General features: G+C 46.8%; 1 protein-coding gene across 3 annotated transcripts in view; it reads left to right on the plus strand.

Annotated features, from left to right (window-relative positions):
- The window catches only part of UBE3B (ubiquitin protein ligase E3B), a 35,421-nt gene extending 18,134 nt beyond the window's left edge, over positions 1-17,287 (plus strand). For all 3 annotated transcript variants that reach the window (XM_084648771.1, XM_084648773.1, XM_084648772.1), the window contains exons 17-29: positions 148-266; positions 1,107-1,221; positions 1,627-1,726; positions 2,382-2,501; positions 4,782-4,958; positions 5,078-5,188; positions 6,951-7,088; positions 7,902-7,967; positions 10,435-10,493; positions 12,299-12,481; positions 12,940-13,051; positions 13,716-13,808; positions 14,393-17,287. In XM_084648771.1, the coding sequence (XP_084504897.1) occupies positions 148-266; positions 1,107-1,221; positions 1,627-1,726; positions 2,382-2,501; positions 4,782-4,958; positions 5,078-5,188; positions 6,951-7,088; positions 7,902-7,967; positions 10,435-10,493; positions 12,299-12,481; positions 12,940-13,051; positions 13,716-13,808; positions 14,393-14,584 (1,585 nt within the window). In that variant the 3' untranslated portion in view covers positions 14,585-17,287. The remainder of the gene's footprint in view (positions 1-147; positions 267-1,106; positions 1,222-1,626; positions 1,727-2,381; positions 2,502-4,781; positions 4,959-5,077; positions 5,189-6,950; positions 7,089-7,901; positions 7,968-10,434; positions 10,494-12,298; positions 12,482-12,939; positions 13,052-13,715; positions 13,809-14,392) is intronic.
- The last annotated feature ends 441 nt before the right edge of the window (positions 17,288-17,728 follow it).

Below are 17,728 nucleotides of genomic sequence, written 5' to 3' on the forward strand. Positions count from 1 at the left end.
GTAAATACATACTGTTGGTTTAGGGGTTTAGCTCCTGTTTTAGTCATCACCAGAAAAGAGAACGCCCCCTAAACGTGCCAGGCAAAATGCACTCTCTGAAAGCCCTCTCCAAAGGGAAATAAATCAACATTTGTTTTCCTCCTCCAGAATTCTCGACGAAATTGAAGTCTATGAAGAACAGATTTCGTTCAAAGTGGAAGAGCTTGTTACCATCTCCTCTTTCCTGAATTCCTTTGTGTTTAAGATGATCTGGGATGGAATTGTGGGTAAGTGCTTCAGCAGCTTGATTGAGGGGACCATGATAATTATTTTAAAAAGTAGTAATGAATGGTTTAATCCAGAGGCTTTAGCCAGTTTGCTAGTATGACTTGAATGCTGTTAACAGAACGTGTTATAAAATCTTAGGATGTTTGAAATGAAACTATCCCCCATTCAGGTGTTCAGATACCTGTGCCATATTGGGGTACTGTATAAAAACCAGCCAGTCAGTGTTTTATTAAAGTGAGAATTTATGGGACATCATTTTCAGAACCTGCATCTCTTCAAAAGCAAAAACTTTAATGTACTTCCTTCTGTAATTACGTGCACAAATCCAGTGAATGCATGGTTTGTGTGTGCAGTTACATGTAATTGTACAGCCTAGACAATCTGGTGCTAGAAACAGAGAGATATGTTCTCTTGCTGATTGTGTAAAACAGGAATTACATCACACATCAAAGGCCGGGGAGGACTAAGACCACTAAGTGCACATTGCTTCTGATATTCCGTGGGTTCTAGTCAAGCACTACTGTTCCTGCTACTTCAGCTCTGTGAGGTTTCAGAGAGGAATATACTCCAACTTTGGGGTAAATCTGCTGAATCAGAAGAAGAGTGTTGGATACCTGTGTATGGATCGTGTAGATCTAAGTGTGTTTACCTTTTGCTGGTGCTGGTTGCAGTAGCCTTTGATTCCCCTAAAGCCAGTGGAAGTGGAGGACACATAGCTCTCTTTGTTTGTACTGGGGAAAGGAGTGGCTCTCTGCTTCATGTCATGCTTCTCTGCTCCATGTCAGTCACTGGTATGTAGGAGACACTGAACGCTACTTCCGTGTTTGTCTCTTTGGTAGAGAATGCCAAAGGAGAGACGCTGGAGTTGTTCCATTCTGTTCATGGCTGGCTAATGATCTTGTATGAAAGAGACTGTCGCCGGCGCTTTGCTCCTGAGGACCACTGGTTGCGGAAGTGAGTCCTGGATCCCTGTACCGGGTCGTGTACAATTGTATGGCTTTCTCATCACAGCAGATCTTGTCATGACCATTTTGGACTCTGTCGCTTTATTAGACATGGAACTTCCTTATTGTTCCTCCCTGCCAGCACCAGGCCAGGGTTGTTCCCTACGCTGCATTTGCCTTATTTAATTTAAAGTCCCTGGTGAAGAAGCTTCTCTCTCTTCGTAGAGCGATTATTCTCAGTATCACTTGTACAGGGTACAAATTTCAAAAGCACCCAAATCCCATTTTCAGAAGCGATTTAAGCTCCTAAATCTCTTAGGTGCTTTTAAGAATGTTATCCCCACTGATTTTGCCAAGCCCTGTTTTCTCTGTGTGTTTCTCAGGGAGCTCTGAATACATGTCTTGCTTTTTTAAGGGACCTCAAACCCAGTGTGCTCTTCCAAGAGCTGGACAAAGACAGGAAGCGAGCTCAGCTGCTCTTGCAGTACATCCCGCATGTCATCCCCCACAAGAACGTGAGTGAGACCTGGCCAGGAGGGCTCTGAGTGCTGTATGCCAGGAGAATGGCTGCCCTGCTACTGCCCATCCTATGGGTGAATGAAAGGGACTTGAGTCTCCAGGGTTTTCCAGTGCTGAATTCACACCCCAAAAGCCCATTTAAAAATACAGGGGATACAGCTTATTAGCAATTCCTCATTTCCCAGCAAAAAGTTGCTAATAACCAAAAGTTGGCCATAGGCAAAAGGCCCATGCCCGAGACAGCAGTGTAAGGCAGCCCATGGCCAGGGACTGGTTGCCCAACAGGAGGTAATGTAGGAGTCCCAGTGCTGCAGAGTGGGAGGGGAGGGCAGGGCTGCAGCCTGGATGTCGGGGCTCTCCATGGGGAGTGAAGGTGCCGGGGGGGCCCACAGGGCTGTACTGTATTTCTCCCTGCACTCTCTGTGCTGCTCCCTGCCCTGGCTCTGGGATCCCAGGCTTGGCACATCCCAGTGCTTCCTTCCCTGGCTGTATGCACACAAGCCTGCCCGTGGACGGGGTTCTTCACAGGAGTGGGGGCTCTGGGATGTGCCAGGGTGAGCAGCATGTATAACTTTCACGAGGTGCAGTGCAGAGATTTATGACCCTGGCGCTGTTGGTCTCTCTTGGATTTTTTTTTTTTTTTTTTTTTAGAGGGTTCTTCTTTTCCGAAACATGGTGACAAAGGAGAAGGAGAAGCTTGGGCTGGTTGAAACCAGCTCTGCATCCCCTCACGTCACACACATAACTATCCGCCGCTCACGCATGCTGGAGGTGAGTGGCTCAGCCCTCAGAAGCAAATCTACCAGCCAGGAACCTGGTTTTGTTGGTGACTGTACTGTGAGTGTGTGGTTCAGTGCTTGCCCGGATCTTGACCTAGGTACCTCTGTGGGGTCCTTGCCATAGTATCTGTGGATGTTTAACAACAGAAATAGCAACAGTGTCTTTCTTTTTGCTCTTTGCCAGCCTGCAGGAGCATTTTGAGTGTGTGTTTGTTTTGTGTCGGCCTGTGTTTGAAGGGAAAGCTAAGGCCAAGGAATGAGTTGGTATCCAGTTCTGAATGCAGTCAGGTTCCTGATCATTCTTGTGGCTGTGAGTTCCACTGCCTAGGCCCCTCTCCTGGGAAGTTCTGTTTCGTGCACTCATGAGCCTCCTACTGTAACAGTTGGGGAAGGGCGTGAGCGTGGAGATCATTCTAGATGTGAAGAGCTGCAGTAACTGAGTGTGGAGATTCCTGAATGCGTGGCTCACCTTGCCCAGGTCTGGGCCTGATAGAGCACCACTTTCTGGCCAGTTGCCGATGGGAGTGGACATATTTTGCCACCTTGGGTGTTCGGGCATCCAGTAGTAGTGGGGAGTCCCAATGCCACGGGCTGACATAGCAATCCAAGGACAGATGCTGGGGTGAGGAGGCAAGTTCTTCAAAGTGCTTCCTTTGTCCTCTCAGCAGCACCTCAAACTTGCCTGGGTTCGCTTAGCCAGCGGCTCTTCATCTGATGAGGCTAGGCTCTGGGCTGGCTGGGAAATGGTGCTGTATGTGTTTGATAGGATGGAATCTGGCGCTGAGCGACCTGTTCCTTACCGGGCTGAAGGTTAACTAATAAGTACCTCAGAATATCCAACCATGGGTGAAATGGTGAGCTCAGGCCCAGGCTGTGCTGAGTCCCCGGACACATGCTTTGTACAACTTGCAGAAGCCAACAGGATTGAAAGGTGGAATCAGCATTGTTTATGCTCATTTCCATTTAAAACAGATTAGGGCTCATTCTCTTTGCTGTCATGTATGCATCTTATTTAGAAAGCTCCTTCAGGCACCTAAAACTCTTCCTTCCCTAGTGGAGAGTCTGGCGGTGCTGCCTGTTTTTCCATTAAACTGTAACAAACTGTGAAAGTTTCCCTTTTATGCCTTGATCAGACCCTGGGACTTGACAGCCATCTGTGTTCTATACACACATTGCTCCTTTGCTGAGTGATCCAGTGTATGTTGACATGTTTGCAGCTAGTTGTCCAACTCTGCTTGCTATTAGAGAGAAAACATGCCTGCCTAGTCATGCAGCTGCATATACCCCCTTCGGAGCATGGGGGTCAGCAGAAATGTGCTAGATTCTGGCGGGGGGGAGAGGCATCTCTTGCTTTCACCAGCAGTAGCAGGCTGAGCACTCTGCTCAGGATCTCCTCATCCAACAGATTTTTTTTTTTTTTTTTTTTTACCAATTTCAATTGTGATTTTCTCACATATTTATTACTGACCTAGTTGTGTCCCCACATTTCTCTCACCTGTGTCAGGGTCCATGTTTTCATGTACTGGAACAGAGGCCTGGAGGGAGGGGCCCAGGGCATGCATACCAGACCAGTCGGTCCCACTCAGTTGCTTTGGTTCTTTACTTCATGCTCCGTTGAATTCATGTTTGTGCTAGAATCTCACTAAATATAGGGTTTGCTATTTTCTCGAAGGCACAAGTCTCTTATTTGTCTATTAGTGAGCGCATGAACAATAAAATAACGTGTAATTGATGCTGTGCTACACTAAAAAACCCCTCTGCATTTGTCTAGCAAGAGTTTTAGCATAGCTGCTGAATAATCATTTCAATTCTCTTGTCTCCGGCCTTTATTCCTTTGCCCCTTTACCCTCTTGCTGCCTCTATAGGTAACTAGTGTGTGGTGTGTAAAGCTCTAATTGTATATATACACCATAATATACTAGTTGTGATGGTTTCCCTTTCCACACAACAGCACAATGAGTTTTCCCATCTCTGAAATGCTGCTTCAAAGAGAAGGCAGATTTCTTCCCAGGAATCCTGGATGTGGTGCCTTCCAGTATTTGTATGAAACAATATGTTCAGGAAACTTGGCGTGTTGGTTGGCATGTTCTGACCCCCAAATCCGTGGCATTAACACAAGAGTTTGCCACTGTCTTTGTGGATGTGAACTCCCACTTAAAATGCCGGTATACCATTTATATCCCAGTGCACACACCTGTCAGTGTTGCATGTTCGTGAAGACATTTGTGTGTCCTTCTGCATGGCTAATGTGTGGCAATTCTCACCTGGGCAGGATGGATACGAACAACTAAGGCCGCTGTCCCAGAACCTCATGAAGGGAGTTATCCGAGTGAAGTTTGTGAATGACCTGGGTGTCGATGAGGCTGGTATTGATCAAGATGGTGTTTTCAAAGAGTTCTTGGAGGAGATCATAAAGAAGGTGTTTGACCCTGCACTCAACCTCTTTAAGGTACTGATGCTGAGCTGTAGAAATAGGCTCTGTCTGCCCCCCAGTCTGAAATGACCAGTGAAAACTGGCTCTGGTTGTTCACAATACTGATGTCTTGTCTCATCATTGTGTTTGTGTAGACGACCAGTGGCGATGAGAGGCTGTATCCATCCCCGACCTCCTACATCCACGAGAACTATCTCCAGCTCTTTGAGTTTGTGGGCAAAATGCTCGGGAAGGCTGTGTATGAGGTAAGCCAGAGGAGGCCGGCACGTGGATGTCTCCCGCTTTGGTGTAGCATTGCTCGCACACAGCCCTGGGGATGTGCAGACAAACTGCAGGTGTTGCATTCTGTGGGTGTGCTCCGGCAGGGTGAGGGGGGCAGAATGTCCTAGAGGAATGACGTATAAGAGTAATGCCGTCTTGCAATAGTCCTGTTGGGCTGGGACTCTCAAAGGGAATTAGGTGCCCAAATCCTGTGGACATTCAGCTCCCTTGGCCTCCTCTGAAAATGCCAGCTTTGATGGCCTTGCTTCGTGCAGTTTAGAGCCAGAGGAGACCAGGAGATCTGACCTCCCATATATCTCAGGCCATTGGATTCCACCCAGGTACCTGTAGATTGAGCCCAGTGACATGAGTTAAACCAAGGCATTTTAGTCTTCAAGGGACTCTGAACCGTTGTGTGCCACAGGCAGAGATCAGGGGAGACAGGTGCCACCAGTGCCCGAGGCCCCTGCAATGGCAAGGGAGTGAGTAGGTGAAATATGCCTAAATATCCAACTGAAAAATTAACTCTGTAGCTATAAAACATAAAAGAAATTGCCAGAGTCAGAGTACGTGGGCTCCCTCTGCTACCACCGTTGCTGCTGCTGGGGGATCCACTGCTGAGTAGTAGTAACATGGCATTGCTTTCCATAGGCAGCCCAGACCATGGGGTTTGCCAGCTGGCAAAGGATGGAGCCACGAGGGAAACAAATTTTTGCTTTCTAGCTGCCAAAAGCGAGTGTGTTTCATAGTTAAAGTGAAAGCCAAGAGGTGGGATTAAAGGGACAACTTGAGCTAAATACGAGGAGAATGAATCATCTCCCAAAAGAAGTGGTGGAAGCACCTAAATGGCATGGGACTAGATGGGAGGTAATCGCTGGGTGCTGAGGGAAGGGTTAGATGACTGGTGTAAGCCACTTCTAATGTCTGCAGTTCTCGAAGAACGCTTAGCCATGTCCCTGTCTCGCCCCATGGCACTCTTCATTTCTGGGCATGGTGAGGTGGCAACGGCTCAAGCCGCTGCATTAACGCCAACGCATTCATTGTAGTCATCCGTTATCTCCATACCCACAGTGCCATCTCTTTGAACAGGATGGATTCGCGTTCTCAAGGAGCTCGTGGGTGTGGGGAGGAATAGGGTCCCAGGTTCGTCCCATGGGGCTGGTAGTCTGTATCTGCTCTGCTCACAGAGAAGTCCCCATAACCCACTTGAGAAGCGGCTTTGGTGTGAGTAGAGCCTCTCTGAATCTGTATCCATGCTTGGAGTAGTATATTCAGGCCAGTGTCCAGAGCAAGGCAGTGGGACTCAGGATTCCTGGGTTCTCTTCCCTTCTACATCAGTGACCCACTGGGTCACCATCAGCATGTTACTTCTCTGCTCACTTCCTGATCTTTAAAGTAGGTCTTTAAAGTATTTGCTGCTTATCACAAGGGGCTGTTGTTGAGGGTTCATTAATATTTGTAAAGTGCTTTGAGAACTTCCCATGCCAGGAGCTTATAGAAAGGCAGAACATGACCTTTCCCCCCATGAGATGATGCTTCCAAATCCCAGAGATATCCGTTAGAGAAGGGGCTGCAAAGTGGTGGGCCTCTTAAGAGGATGTGATCTGTTTGGGTGGCCAAGCTGTCCTTTGTGCCTCTGTACAAGCCAGAAGCTTGCAGTTTGTCCTGTAGGACTGGCAGCTAGAGACATTGCCCGTAGCTAGTGCAAGTGGGGTGTTCACACGTTCTCTCTTGTGTTGATTGCAGGGGATAGTGGTGGATGTTCCCTTTGCTTCCTTCTTCTTGAGTCAGCTGCTTGGGCACCGTCACAGTAGCTTTTACAGCTCTGTGGACGAACTTCCCTCTCTGGACTCGGAGTTCTACAAAAACCTCACCTCGATTAAGGTTTGAGCAATTTGTTCCCTGCGTCCCCACTTCACTGTAACGTGCTGCTCAGAGGTCCAAATGATGATGCCAGCAGGGGTGGATGTAAACTTTTTGCCTGTCAGGGTAATTCCAAAAGCCCTTTTAAATGAGGTAGTGTGTCCTAATGACTAGAGCCTTGGACTGGGACTTGGGAGGGCTGCATTCTGTTCCCGGTTCTGCCACAGCCTGTTGGGTGACCTTGGGCAAGTCACAGCCTTGCTCTGTGCCTCAGTTTCCCCATCTGTAAACTGGGGATAATGAGTGATTTCCTTTGTAAAGCCTATTGAGATCTGTGAATGAGCAGCACTGTATAGGAGCTGGGTACTAATAATGTCCACAGACACTAAAACACTTTGTTCCTCCTGTGTTGAGGAGAGGTATTCTCTGTCTGACTGCTGCTAGAAATATTAGGGTTCCTGCATCTAGTAAATTCCCCCTTCCTGTGAGCCAGTGCTCATGTTAGCTATGAAAATACGTGCACTTGTAGGGGTGAACGTGGAGCCTAAAAGTAGGTGGCAGTGGAGGGTGTGGGATTTCTTGCCCCATGTAAAGCAGGGAAGGGAAGGTGCTCTAGTGATATAAACACAGGATTGGGAGCCAGGAATTCCTGCCTTCTAGTCCCAGCTCATACGCTGACGCCCTCTGTTACCTTGAGACAGTCACATATCCTCGCTGTCTCAGTGCAGAGCACCTGCGAGGATCCCTTACAGGGTGAGTAGTCTGTAAGTGCTAAGCTGCTGTTCTCAGTGGTTGTGCACTGATCCCCGTTCATCCCCTCTGTCATTCCATTAGCGCTACGACGGAGATATCAGCGACTTGGGCTTAACGCTCTCCTATGACGAAGATGCGATGGGTCAGGTAGGCCGTGCACATCTTTGTGCTAGTTTTCCCCTTCATATTTAGCCTCCTTTCTGCTCCTCTCTCTCTCTTTCTATTACTTTCCTCAGACCTGCTCAGAGTTACAAGCAGGCTTCTGTGCCCAGGCAGCCTGTTTCCTTGGTGACTGGGATAGGAGATTTCAAGCCTTTTGTTGTAAATTTCTAGCAGTTCTCCTGAGTGAGTGACTCCAGCTCAGCTGGTGTGTTCTGCCTGCCTGTCTGATGTTTCCAGGAAGAGGTTTCGATTGGAACCAGTTCTGGTGATCCATACACATCACTGTCCATTACTGTGGAAAAGCCTCTCGTGCCCCAAATAGAGAATTATGAATTCAAGCATTCCTCAGTGTGGGTCAGACGGGCTCCTGAGGAATTATGTTCTTATTTTCCTGATAGTGTCTTGTGCAAGACAGAGGAAAGAAACCCATGTGCAAGCTGACCTGCTTGCAGAGTACACTCTACATGGAATATTCTCAGTGTTTTCCCAAGAGGTGTTTGTGATTGTCTAGAATCAACCACTTTTTCCAAGTTTTGTTTGCATAGCTGCTTGATAACATGAGGTGCACTTTGTTCTGTTATACTTCTCCTTTGGATTCTTACAGGCTGTTTCAGATCTGTAATGCAGATACTCCAAAGGGGTCACTTTCAGTTGCTTCTAAATTTGTTAGCCTTGTACTTCTGTGGCTGAAATATGGCAGGCTTGTTACCGGTCTGAAAGTGAATTATTTTGGAAAGTGTGATCCAGAAGGATTCCCCCAGTTTGAAGAAACAATCGAGTAGAAAAAGAGAGACTTTTTCCTTTGTATACTTTTTTATTTAGCAAGTTTTGGGTGGAAAGTTGAAATTTGGCAGGGAGATGGTGGTCACTAGGTTGCACCCATGCCTTTTGGTGGTTTGTTGAAAACTGGTTACAATATCAGTTGTTAAAAGTTTTTGGTTTTTTTTAAATCACTTTGAACCTGTGCACTGGATTTTGTAGTGCGGCTTCTTACTGGACTGCCGGTGGTGCAGTGATGCTGCCCGCCGTGTTTAGTTTAGTAACATTCATTGACAATACTTTGCCTTTCCCTAAGATTAGTGAAGGGGAATGGAGAAGAAACAGGACTGCAAAGCAGTCTTGCTCCTTTAGTGTGAGAGAAGGTAGATGGGTGCATGCGGAAGGAGGTGGGCGCTGTTCCTTCCACCTGCTATGGAAAGGTGTGCATGGTAGGAGGCCTTTTGTGCCTGTTGCATAGTACAGAGTGCTCTGCTGCTGCCTAGCAAATATTTGAACACGATTGAATTTTTTAATTTGTTTTTTCTTATTTTAAAAAATAGGAAATGCCATACAAAATCCCTACATTAAATGAACCTACGGTTACAAAGTAGAGTATTTGGAAGTCAGAAACAACAAAGTTAAGGTTGCGTGCATAACCTTAACTCTGCCCCCTTGTCTGAGTGCATTATAGTAAAGTCTTATTACATGATCTTTTACCCTTTTTTTTTTTTTCCACCAGACCCAGGCCTCATTCATTTTACACGTTGGACAGAGAATGAGGCAGGGTGTTTCATGAATCCATCTGGGGTCCTGAGAATCTTTGCCTCATTCTCTGCCATTGTGTGACGTGTTGTGAATGAGACTGGGTGTCTGCTGGAAGAGGGGTGATGTTCTTGAAGTTAAAGCCCTGTACTGGGAGCCAGGAGGATCTGGTTCTTTCCTTTTGCCACACTCCCTGTGTGACATTGAGCAAGTCCCTTATTCACTCTCTGCCTCCATTCCCCATCTTTAATATGGAGATAATACTTCCCTACCTCCTCGGGGTGTGACCAGGATAAATTCTTTAGAGTATGTGAAGCTCCCAGATGCTGTGGGGATGAGCCTAAAGAGAGAGGAATGTCCCTCTTTTGTCCTCTGCCTGGTGTGGGGTAGACCAGCCATTGGACCAGGCAGTGACTATGGAGGGTAAAAAATGCTGACCAGCAGCCTTCTTCTTCAAATCCTTTCCATCCTGTGCCTTGCAGGCCCAATCCAAAGCCCACAGAACTCAATGGGAGTCTTTTTATTAACTTCCCTGGGCTTTGGAGCAGGGCCTGAATGAGAGGAGGGACCTGCAGAAAAATGTGTGATCCTGGAATTAAGGTGGCTCATTTCCTGGCTTTTGATGGCTTCGCTTTTCACCTTAAAGTTCTCTTGACTGTGTTTTGTGTGGGTTGCTCATGGTGGGTGGTAATGGAGGAAAGGTGACAAGCTAGCTCCATTGGCAAATTCCCTACAGTTCAGTTTCTGTGTTTGTACTGAACTGAAACGCTGAGTGGGAGTAGAAACGGGATGATTGATTAACATTTAAATCCTAATGTTTTATTGTAAAAGTAGGTAATTATTTTATGATAAGTCCCAGCTTCTGAAAGGCTTCTCTGTCCAGTGAAGTTTTCAGGCAGTTAATTAGCAATATCATCATTTCTTCCCTCAGCTTGTTTGCCATGAACTTATTCCTGGAGGGAAGACCATTCCTGTTACCAATGAAAATAAGTAAGTATGGCAATTAGATTTGTAAGGTCACCACTGTAAAATACTTCATTCTGGTTCCTTGGGCTTGCATCTGGAATAGATTGAGATGGATTGGAGTAGAAAGAGCCCATAAATATCTTAATAGAATTTACTGGTTACACTTCATTGGCAGAAATTGTATTCAATTCGATTTGCAAAATAAGAATTGACAATTTACTTTTTGAAACAGCACTTCTGAGGTCAAAGGCACACAGTCCGTGATATTCGTAGGGATTTAATGATGGTTATAGATACAGACAGATGGATTCAAAGCAATTCAGGCACACGGTCTTGAGCACAGAGGGCACAGATGCTCAAAGACACCTTGGAGCAGACAGATTCTCTCAGAATGATAGCATGTGGCAGTTGTATAAAACGCTGTTCTTCAGAAGATGCAGCGATGAATTCAAATGCAGTAGACAGTGGTGCTTAGACACAGGAAATCAGAAGAGACACTGAGCCCTGGAGCTATTTTCACAGATAACTATCTAAAGCTGGCTATCAGATATGTCAGCTGTGAAAGCCTAAAAACCAAGCTCCCCACCTCTTTTGTTCCCCAATCCCCATCCCCCTTCACCAGTTAAATCTCTATTATGCAGATGTGTGTCTAAACTCTTAATCTGCAGCGTGCTCTCTTTAACAGCAAGTCAGGGCTGTGTCCAACCTGAAGACTCATCTGCCTCGGCTGCACTTTACAATTGCGTGTCCCCAATCTTTGTCTTCCTCTGAGATCAGATCAGTGAGTTCCCATTTGAAAGGAATATCTTTTTGCTTGTCAGAAGGCTGGTCAGGAAGCAAGTCAAAAGTCCCGTGTGTCACTCTGCTCACTACACGCGTAATTTTGAACAAACACACAGAGGCGGCTAGGGAAAGAAAACTGGGGGGGAAAAATGCAATAATGGAGGAAATCCAGAATTGTTCTTGTCGTAGTCTTTGAGTTCGCTTGGGTTAGAAACGTAGCCAAGTTAAGAGGGTTGGTGTCTAATGTGGGCGGGGGAGGGAATGTAAGTAAAATGGCTGGCTGGCTGGATATCTGCAGAGATTGTGTTTCTGGTGGATTCTGACAGTGCTTCAAACAGACCCCCCCTCCCCCCCTTCACTAACTAATGCACCTCGGAAAACTCCTGTTTCAAGGTATTGCTAAATCTGGATCCCTTGGGCTCCAAATGAGGGCTCTCCAAAGCAGGCTATATTTGTCCTATGAGTCTCTTGTGGAATCTACAGTGCTTGTAGGAAAATTGTTTTTATGAAAAATAAATAAACCCAGTAGTTCTAAGGAGCTGTTTAACAGCAACTAGATGATGTATGATGAGTGCTTTGACCATGTGCATATTATAAGTGCTCAGGATTATTGGAAGCCCTGTGTCAGTGCTGAGAAGGGCTGTCAGACCCGACAGGATGGGGGAAAGCAGCTGCTGTAAGACTGTACAAATACCCTGCTTCTGCAGGGTATGCACGGACACCCAGATGAAACGATTTTGGGTGTCAGTCATTTGGCTGAAAGAATTGTGGAGAGTTCTGCACAGAAGCTGCTGAGTTGGAAGAAGTCGCCATCTTTTTGTGCCTGCTCACCCATAGGAGTGAAATGTGCTCTGGGAACCTGGTGTACCACCCATTGAAGTCAGTGGTCATGAGTCTTTCCATCGACTTCAGTGAGCCCTGGATCAGGCCCCGCATTCCTTTTAGGCAGTGCATTGTAAACTAGAAAAGTGCCAGGCCAGTGCTACTGTGGTGAGTGTTCTCAACTGCTTGGTGCCTCTGATTTCCCCTCTCCTTACCTTGGACAGAATCAGCTACATCCACCTCATGGCTCATTTTCGGATGCACACGCAGATAAAAAGTCAGACGGCTGCGCTCATTAGTGGCTTCAGGTCGATAATTAAGCCTGAATGGATTCGGATGTTTTCTGCACCTGAGTTACAGCGGCTCATATCTGGTGACAATGCTGAAATTGACCTCGAGGACTTAAAGTAAGTGAGCAATTCAGTCACCTGGTTCTACTATCCAACAGGCCAGTTATGCAGTTAGATAGCAATGTTATTCTGAGGTTTGGTGCATGGAAATTAACTCCATTCCAGCCTTTTATTAACTTCTTCAAATTAAAAGGTATGGGACAAACTGGATGTAATTTCAGACAAGACTGGAGGAAGTACTAGCAAATAGAGCAAGGGAAGAGTCTTTCCCGGGAGCCAGTACAGGACCGTAGGATTAGAGGGACTTTCATTCTACCCTCTCCGATGCTTTTGAAGAAGTTTGCAATAAAGGGTGGATGTAGGTTTCAGGGAACATGAGCAATTCAAGCTCCTTTTGTGATTAAGCTGTGGATTTAAGCTCTGTCTATAGTGCGATGCAGCCATTCAATAAGCAGGAAGCTGTGAGCTGTCTGGTGTAGTGATGTGTAAGCATGTTGCTCTCTGTCCTTCCTCAGGAAACACACTGTATACTATGGTGGCTTCCATGGGAGTCACAGGGTCATTATCTGGCTCTGGGACATCCTAGCCAATGACTTCAGCCCCGAGGAGAGAGCGATGTTTCTAAAGGTAAATGTCTCCTAGCTCCGCTCCTGATAGAGTGCACCCGACCTGTCGCCTTGCGGGGCGGGTGCTGGTCATCTTTCCATTATCATCTGGACAAGCAAAACTGCTCTTTGCACTCATAAACCCCTTCCTCTGAAGCCTTGTCTACACTACCTCGGTAAGTCAACTTAAGTTATGCCACTCCAGTTATGTGAATAGAGACGCTCTCCTGTCGATTTCCCGTACTCTTCATTAGACCCCCTATATCGACACCCACTGCATCGATTGCAGGCCATCTACCGGTAAGTGTAGACATGGCCTGAGTGGCAGAAAGAACAATGAAAGACCTGAGCCCTGGAGTTCTGACACCCTCCTGTTCCCCACACTCCAGTGGAAGGAGGGTTCCTTTAAATGATTTTGTATTGAGGAGAGTATCCTGCTTGGTTATCGCCACTTGTCTCAGGGGAGGAACGACTGATGAGGAGCCGCTGTAACCTGCGGTGGGGAATGAATGCTGCAGACATCAACTCCCAGAGTAGCTTAAATGCAATTTATCATTAGAAAAGCCAGCTGAATGGTGCAGGGCAATGAGCAAACAGTTCCTTTAGAAGACACATCTGGTTTTAGTTTCCAAGCCATGCTACTCTAATGATCAACAATTGCCAGTCTTTAATCAGGTCTCTTTTAGTTTGTTACCAGCTGCTCCCGGCCTCCGCTTCTGGGCTTTGCCTACCTCAAGCCTCCTTTCTCCATTCGCTGTGTGGAAGTCTCAGATGATCAGGTACGCGGCCAGAATGGATCTGAATAGCACTTCTCCAAGCTTTATGCATTGGAGATCCCCTCCTGAGGCCTTTTACAGAGCTCCTCCCGTCCCTGCCCTGCTTCCACCCCTTCCCTGCAGCAACTAGAAAGCTCCAGTGCGTAGAAAGTGTCCTTCAGACAGCGTTCAGGAGACGAGATGAAAACATACTCACTTTAGTGTGGTGCACTCAGCTCCCCCCATGCCCCTGTTGCCTGCCTGCAGGTTAGTACCTCCCCTTGTGGTCTGCAGCCACGCTGGGTCACTTGACTTTGGTGCTCTCCTCCTGAGTCTTTGCTACTGTTGGGTTTTGTGTCCTCTGCAGGGTTAATCCCGGTTGAATTTTCACCAGGAGAAGTTACCCCTTAGTGCTAGACGGAGCCCTGAGAGACAGGATTACTGGGTTCTGATTCCCCCTGCTTCCGCCACAGGCTTACTGTGTATTACCCTGTGTACCCTGCCTCAGTGTCTCCACTTCTACACCAGGGTAATGCCTCCCTCCTTCATGCTGTGACTCGCTGCACAGTGCTCTGCCAGAGGTAACCTGCCTCTCCCTCTGTTCTCAGGACACGGGTGACACGCTGGGCAGCGTGCTAAGGGGCTTCTTCACCATACGCAAGAAAGAGCCAGGCGGCCGGCTCCCCACCTCTTCTACTTGTTTTAACCTGCTCAAGCTTCCCAACTACAGCAAGAAGAGCATCTTGCGAGAGAAGCTGCGCTATGCCATCAGCATGAACACAGGCTTTGAGCTCTCGTAGCTGCTTTGGCACCTGGGATCGGCTCCAAGAGCCGCTAGCTGACGCCGGACACACGGCCCTTCGTGCAAAGCGGGTGGGTCGGCTCCGAGACAAATATATGCAAATGGTATTAGAGGCTCACAAGGAGAACTCCTGGGCTAGGCAGCTGTGGGATCTGCCTAGGCTCTCCTGCAGCACTAGGGAAGTGCTGGGTCTCATCCAATACGCTTGTCGTCATGTAAACTATTATTTAAAATCAAACCCAGGGAGAGCATTAAAGTAGCATTGAAAACCCCAGTCTGGATCCGGCAGACAGCGTGCTTGGGCTGTGAAGTGGAGTCCAAGCTAGCTGCTGTCGTGCGGGAGGTTTTTTTTCCTCTTTCCTAGGAGATGGCCAAACTTTTTCATTGGGTGGAGGCCATCCTAAGTAAGGCGCTGATGGAAATGTTACTGAAGTACTAGTAGGTTAGCTGGCAGTCTGCTGCATTGACTCTGACAGTTTCCTTAGCTCCTTCTCTCCGGTAAAGCTTTGCAGTGATGACGTCCTGAGGTCCTGTGCACGAGGCAAGGCCGGCGTGCTCATCTCCCGTGAAAACAAACTGCTTGCCCGAGTTTAGAAGCAACAGCCAACACTGGCAGAAAAATGAACCCTCCGCTCTCAAAGACCGTTTCAAAGTGCTGTAGAATAGGAGCTCAAAGAACAGACACAGAGGCTGGAATGCAGAGTCCAGTTGCACCTCTGCTGGCTCCTTGCCAATTCTGCGTGTTGGAGGAGAGGGAGGGACTGCTTTCTGCTTTTAAGCAAATAAGAACAAGGTTTAACTTTATTTTACTTTCATCTTACAAGTGACCAGGAAGCACAGTGGCACTTGTATAGTGTTCAACTCTGTCAGTGTCATTAAATGCATCTTCCATGTTCATCTTTAATGCTTGGAATGCATCAAGCTGCCAACAACCCGTTTTAAACGGCTTCCGCTGGGAAGTTCGCCTCTTGCTCAGAGATGTAAATTTCATATTTAAGTTTACCGTCTCTCTCCCTTATGGAGGTCTCTTCTTTAGCCCATTTGCAACCCAGACTTGGCCTCTCCAAAGCCCACTGAAGTTTGCTTGCCAAACTATTTATTTTTAATATTTTTGGCCTTATTTTATTAGCTTGTGCTCAACTGCTGCATTCAGCTTTTTAGCTGGTGGTTATGAAGAGTCTTTTTCCGGAGGGAGGGAGGGAGTGTGTGTGTGTGTGTGTGAGAGAGAGAGAGAGAGAGAGAGAGAGATATTCCCACATGCTGGCCATTTCTACTTTTCTAATGACGAAATACAGACACTGTCCTGTCACACCTCGTTTAGGCCTGCTGCTTTGCACCTGTGCCATTTTACAGCCAGTGTGGATCCTGCCTCAGCCCAGCAGTTCTCCATGTTCCATCAAGAAAGGACGCTGCTTTCTCTCAGGTGTTCCCTGTGCTGCGTGGATTTCTGGAAAGCACAGTCTGCTCTAATGTTCAGGAACATAATTATTTTTATTTAACTTCTTCACTCTGCCTATTGCGACCCTCGTGCTGAGGCTGCCGGCTTCCCCCCTCACCTTCCTTTCCTCCTCTTAGCGTTTGAGGGGTGTGTGTGTTTGTGATTTTAACAAATCCTACTCTCTGCAATACCTAGGCGGATCAAACGAAAGCATCGCTGTGCGCATCACCCAGCAGCAGATGCTACAATGCAAGGCTACCTCATCTTCAGGATCTTTTCAATAGGTATGAATGGCAGGGAATCCAAACCCAGGCGTGTTTTGCCTAGCACAAATCTCAGCACCAGAATGGTCCCCAGGGTGTTGGGCAGGTCCTCTTCGTCCTTGGTGGGAGACAGAAAGTAGAAAGACCAGAAAATGCTCCCAGCCGGAACCCCTCAAACAAGAGCATCCGAATGCCCGACATGTTTTCTGATCTCTCATTTTAATCGAGGTGAATTTCAAGGAAATAAGCCTTCTCTACTTGAGAACTATTGCTGGAAAATGCATCTCAAATCCTCCTGTGTTAGGGACTTTTTTCTGTGTGAACTCTATTCTGTAGGAATGGACTGATCTATTAAAGAAGGAAAAAATGTCTGCTAAGTTGAGTGAATACGGAGAACTTAGAGCAGTAAACACCGTTTTTGATTTTGTGTGTAAGTGATCGCTTAACACTTGTTAACCATCGTATAGACTGAAAGGCCATGATACTGACCTGTAACAGTTTATTGTAGCTTAAGATATGACGCAATGTCTTTTTTCTTAGATAAACAGTGTCCAGATAGATCACAAGCCTGAAATTGTTTATTAAACAACAAATCTCTGCTCCCCTTTAAGTTTCCTTTAAAGTTTGGAAATATTGCACTATACAAGACACTAAATCTATAATTTTGTAGGTAGTGTATCAATTGTGATTGTGTAATAAACTACACACCCCGTGATGGCTATATGGACGATAGCATTTCTCATAAGTAACTGATTTCTGAATGACTTGGAGAGGCTGTATTACATTTGTATTGAGTAGAAGGCTATGAACATGTGACGAGTCCTGCCCTGGATGTCTGTACTTTGCATGTATGTTCTGTGCGGGGAGGGAAAAGGGTTTTGCTATAGGAGATTGAGTTTATTTTTTCTATAGATAAGACTTGATGGTCCTGAGATCCTGGCACGTCCCATGTGTCAAAAATGCAGAAAGATATTAAATAAACCTGACATGTTGAATAATACCACTGGGGACTTTTCTTTCTTTGGGGGCAGACCTCTCTTGTGTCAGAGCAATGCTCCAGCAAATATTTTTCTCTGCTTGAGGCAAAGACAGATGTTTTATAGACATGGGCACACTTGCAGTGAGATCTGATGCTGGTGGAGGTTGTGGGGGCAAGAGAGAGAAAGCACAGAGTCAAGGCATTGACTCCATTTTTAAGACTGGGTCAGAGGCAGAAGAATGCCCACGGTCACACAGGGAGTCCGTGGTTGCTGGGGCAGGTGACCCATTCAGATCATGTTCTGGTAGACATGAATGGAACCAGAGTGTTTTCAGAGGGCTTCAAGGTATGTAATTGTTCCCCCAACAGACTAGTGATCATGGGGAGTTGCCTGCAGCCTTCATGGGGCTTCAGGGTGCAGCGAACAACAGGGAATACTTGAAAGGTACCAATTGCTTTTAC

This window comes from Lepidochelys olivacea, assembly GCF_965140295.1.
Source record: "Lepidochelys olivacea isolate rLepOli2 genome assembly, chromosome: 15".
NCBI classification, from domain to species: Eukaryota; Metazoa; Chordata; order Testudines; family Cheloniidae; genus Lepidochelys; species Lepidochelys olivacea.